At 38.0% G+C, this 4,761-nt stretch overlaps 1 protein-coding gene across 1 annotated transcript; it reads left to right on the top strand.

The window, feature by feature from the left end:
• The first annotated feature begins 862 nt into the window (after positions 1–862).
• Positions 863–4,353, top strand: DFL2 (Auxin-responsive GH3 family protein). The gene is made up of 4 exons (XM_018116296.2): positions 863–1,549; positions 1,902–2,003; positions 2,203–3,023; positions 3,616–4,353. The coding sequence occupies exons 1-4, from the start codon at positions 1,218–1,220 to the stop codon at positions 4,149–4,151; spliced, it is 1,791 nt and encodes a 596-aa protein (XP_017971785.1). The 5' UTR covers positions 863–1,217; the 3' UTR covers positions 4,152–4,353.
• Positions 4,354–4,761: the final 408 nt, after the last annotated feature.

The following is a 4,761-nucleotide window of genomic DNA, read 5'->3' as shown; positions in this document are numbered from 1 at the left end:
AGTCCAGAATTCTTCTACGTTATTCCAACCCTTCATTTTCAATCAATTTGAAACTCATCTAAAGCCTACCGTACAGGTAATAACATTTTCTCAGTAATTGTTCTTACATATTGCCACAAGAATTCTTGATTTGTAAGATTTATTTGATTAGTTTTATTCCTTTTCACTGTGGTTTAGAGATTTTTGTTTTAATCTTGTAATTAATTATTTTTACAGATACATATTTTGTAACTCTGGCTTAAATTTTTCACTAGCTAGCCTCAAACTATTTTGAGGATAAAAAATTGGCATCTCACTTTCTTTCTTTGAATTATATATCCTGAGACTCACTGTATACTTTATCCTATATATCTGATTTAGGGAACAGCCGAACAGGGGATAGGCATTAAAAAGTACCAAATGACACCATTGATCGTAAAGGGTTTCATCATTAAAATACCCCTTTTTCGTTGTCATAATTGCTACAATTAACTCCTATATAACACCTTCTTTTCCTTGTCAAAAATCCACAACAAATTTTAAGTACAATGACTTTGTGACCGTCCAATTCAGCAGGGTTTTGGAGAAGAGAGTAAGAAGGTAATTAGCTGTTTTAGAACTTTTGGACTTTTGAGACATGAAAACAAAAGAAACAAAACAAAAAGAGAATCTTCATCACGACCCACCATTGGAATAAAGAAATCAGATGGCAAATAACATGCCATCATAAATGAAATGATGGATTTGTAGGCTTCGGTTGAGCTTTCTAAAAATCTGATCGAAGAAATCCCAATTCAAATTGCAACACAAAATGGGGACGGAAACTTTATCACTTTCAATTGATGGCTTATAAATTTGGAGGGAAAATGCAATGGGCATGGTGCCAAGCTGTCAGGCCTGGTTGGCTTTGGTCCCCTAGCACATTCTTCTCCATATCTTTTCAAAGGAGAATCTCCCTCTGTCTCTCTCTACAATGATAAACCATGACTTGTGGTCTAGAACCCATCGTACCCATTCTACGATGGAGCTTCTGCAACATTAGGAGGTTTGTTGAGCTTTTCAATAAGGGAGAAAGACTTTAGATAAATAGGCCATGAGCACGAGTATGATATTTTAAAGTGTGGGCTCCTTGGCTTTTCTCTATTACTCAGAGACACACAGAAAGACCCACTAGCTATAGCAAACATTTTTTTTTTTTTCCTTTGGCTTCTCCGCTATTTTGCAGCACCACGATCTTGATGGAACCAGCTCAAGCTGTGACCAGTAATGGCAATGGTAGCTATGACTACGACATTATCAGTTGGTTCGATAGTGTATCGGAGAACGCGGCCATGTTTCAGAGGGAGACGCTTCACCGGATTCTTGAGCAGAATTATGGCGTTGAGTACCTGAAAAAGTGGTTTGAGGACATCAAAATCCAAGAGATGGATGCATGTGCGTTGGAATCTCTTTACACCTCTCTAGTACCTCTAGCCTCCCATGCAGATTTGGAGCCTTATATTCAACGAATTGCAGATGGGGACACTGCTCCTATTCTCACCCACCAACCTATAACCACTCTCTCTCTAAGGTACGTGTTTCTTTTTCACTTTTCCTGTTCTTTTCTACTGAACTTTTCTTTTTTTTCTCTTATCGGGTCTTCATTATCCCATAAAGTCATCGTTTAGATTTAGCATGTGATTTAAGGAACCAGAATATGGAATATGAGGACTCTTGCGTTCGATTCACCACAAGAGACACCTCTCATTCGAAACAAAAGTTGAAGTACTCGTATCTCCCTGTCATATTGATTTGAAACAAATATCAATCCCTAGCTTTTTTTTGTGCTCCGCTTTGGAAGAACCATTACTGTTGTCATCATCTTAATTTCTTGATGATTTCTTAATGTTTTTGTTTTTGTTCATTATGGTTTTTCTTTGTAGCTCCGGCACCACAGAAGGGAGACAGAAGTTCGTACCCTTTACTCGCCATAGCTCCCAGACTACTTTGCAGATTTTTATGTTGGCAGCAGCTTATAGATCAAGGTCATCCCTCCTCTTGATTGAAGCCATGCTCCAATTTCTTTTCAACTGCTATATATCAATACATGGTCCTCTTTCACCATAAGAGCTATATCCACGCTATTAATCATTCCAGTTCAGTCGTCCGTATAATTAAGTTTACCTCTCTCTATAAAGTTGTTTTGCTTTGTCTGCGCTGATTCCTTTCTCTTTATTTTTACAGGGTTTATCCGATAAGAAACGGAGGAAGAATCTTGGAATTCATATATAGCAGTAAACAGTTCAAAACAAAGGGAGGGTTGACAGCAGGAACAGCAACAACCCACTATTACGCTAGTGAAGAGTTCAAGATCAAACAGGAGAAGACAAAGTTATTCACTTGCAGCCCAGAAGAAGTCATTTCTGGTGGAGACTACAAACAATCTACGTATTGCCATCTCCTACTTGGCCTCTTCTTTTCCTATCAAGTAGAGTTCATCACCTCAACCTTCGCTTATAGCATAGTCCAGGCCTTTGCCTCATTTGAAGAGCACTGGAAGGAAATCTGCAATGATATCAAAGAAGGCACTCTTAGCTCAAGAATAACCTTGCCGAGGATGCGAAAAGCCGTGTTGGATATAATTTCTCCAAACCCATCTTTGGCTTCACAGATTGAAGAAATTTGCGAGGAGTCACAAGCTTTAGACTGGTACAGTTTAATTCCTAAGCTGTGGCCAAATGCAAAATATGTCTACTCTATAATGACGGGCTCAATGCAACCGTACTCGAAAAAACTGAGGCATTATGCTGGTACCTTACCGCTAGTGAGTGCTGAGTATGGGTCAACTGAGAGTTGGATTGGGGTGAATTTGGATCCTTCCTTGCACCCCAAGGATGTCACTTTTGCAGTAATACCCACTTTTTCTTACTTCGAGTTTATACCCCTCTACAGACAGGAGCAAGATTGGACTTCAGGCGCTGTTGATTTCATAGAAGATAAACCAGTGCCACTGTCCCAAGTCAAGGTTGGACAAAAATATGAGATTGTCCTTACTACTTTTACTGGTAAGCTTTCCCCCCGCCCCCCTTTTCTTACATCAATGAAATTGTCATTTCCATTACCATAACTTGAGTTTAGCCAAGAGATGGGAAATTTCATATTCCGTACCTATGTATACATTAGTCTCAGAATATGCAGCTTTTCATGTTCAAATTTTCAATATCATCATGAAGTCTAAAATGACTGTTACATCCAAGTCAGAGTTCTTAGCACTTTGATCAACCAAGGCAGAAGCGACAATTTATCCTGGTACATAAATTACCCTCTTCTTTTTGCGTAGTGGATTCGTTGCGCCTTTACCCTATTATCTTGCTACAGGCCAACAATTGATTTGACAAAGTGCAGATCGCGGAAAGCGCAAATGCCAATAAATCTAGGATAAAATCTAATCCCTCTTCGTGATATATTATCCACTAGTAGAATTTAGGAAAGTTAGTCTGGATTGGAGGATAGCTCAATATCGGAGCCAGATACATCATGCTTTAAGGGTTATTGCTTATTCTAGTAAGATATGTGTGGTTCTCAGAGATGACAGGTCATTTGTTGGAATTTTCTTTCAAGACCCAAAAATAACTTGTTTCACTTGTAATCTGGCAGGGCTTTATAGATATCGGCTTGGAGATGTGGTGGAAGTGGCTGGATTCCATAACGGGACCCCAAAGTTGAACTTCATATGCAGGAGAAAGCTAATTTTAACTGTTAACATTGACAAGAATACCGAAAAGGACCTTCAGCTAGTGGTCGAAAGAGGGTCTCAGCTGCTGAGCAAGTATAGAGCGGAGCTGGTTGATTTCACGAGCTATGCCGATGTGGTGCATCAACCAGGACACTACATAATTTACTGGGAGATCAAAGGAGACGTGGAGGAGAGGGTGCTAGGCGAGTGCTGTCGCGAAATGGATGCTTCTTTTGTGGATCACGGCTATGTTGTATCCAGAAGAACCAACTCGATTGGACCTTTGGAGCTTTGCATTGTTGAAAGAGGGACTTTCAAGAAGATTTTGGATCATTTCATAGGGAATGGAGCAGCACTTAGCCAATTCAAGACACCCAGGTGCACCAGCAACCAAATGCTCCTTGCAATCCTTAATGTCTGCACCATTAAGAGGTTCCGTAGCACAGCTTACAGTTAACAACAACAAAACAGGTTTATGCTCCGTCCGTCGGTTACTTCTAATTAAAGTACATTTTTGTAACCAAGTGTTCTAAATTTGAGATACTCCTTAGTTTCTTTAGCCTTTTATCAAACAATCGAAGTTTTAGGAGTAACAGGAAAAAAAATGTTTGAAAATTTTTTAGTTTAAGTTGACTTGCTTTTGGCAGAGTTGAAGATGACCACCAGTATTACTTCTTACCCTATTTGCCTAATATAAATAATATTATAATATATATAATATTATAATATATATAATATTTATATATATATATATGTATGTATGTATATATTTGTAATTAGAACAGATGGGGTATAATAAATCTGTATATGTTGGTGCATTTTATAAGAAAGTGAAAATTAATAAGCTAGCTACTTTATAATTTCTTAGATAAATTTAGCCAAACCGTTTAACCAAACATTTATTCAAACTTTTTAATACTAGTACACTTTTTCCCACTTTATCAAATGTCCTGTCATCATATATTTGATCAACATTGAAGTGTTAATAACCCCATCGCATTGCATGTCAAAGTTGTTAATTAAAAGGGTTATAACATTTATTTAGATTTTTTTAGTCACAAAAATGT

The sequence above is a fragment of the Theobroma cacao genome, chromosome 2 (genome assembly GCF_053813885.1).
Source record: "Theobroma cacao isolate CCN51 chromosome 2, ASM5381388v1, whole genome shotgun sequence".
Classification (NCBI taxonomy): domain Eukaryota; kingdom Viridiplantae; phylum Streptophyta; class Magnoliopsida; order Malvales; family Malvaceae; genus Theobroma; species Theobroma cacao.
The sequence above is the reverse complement of the archived record's forward strand: the minus strand, read 5'-3'. Positions and strand labels throughout refer to the sequence as shown.

Excerpts from the sequence above, each read along its gene's own strand:
- DFL2 (XM_018116296.2), top strand. The coding sequence starts at position 1,218 with ATGGAACCAGCTCAAGCTGTGACCAGTAATGGCAATGGTAGCTATGAC. Across the intron at positions 1,550-1,901 it reads ATAACCACTCTCTCTCTAAG|CTCCGGCACCACAGAAGGGA; the intron begins GTACGTGTTTCT and ends TTTTCTTTGTAG. Across the intron at positions 3,024-3,615 it reads TGTCCTTACTACTTTTACTG|GGCTTTATAGATATCGGCTT; the intron begins GTAAGCTTTCCC and ends GTAATCTGGCAG.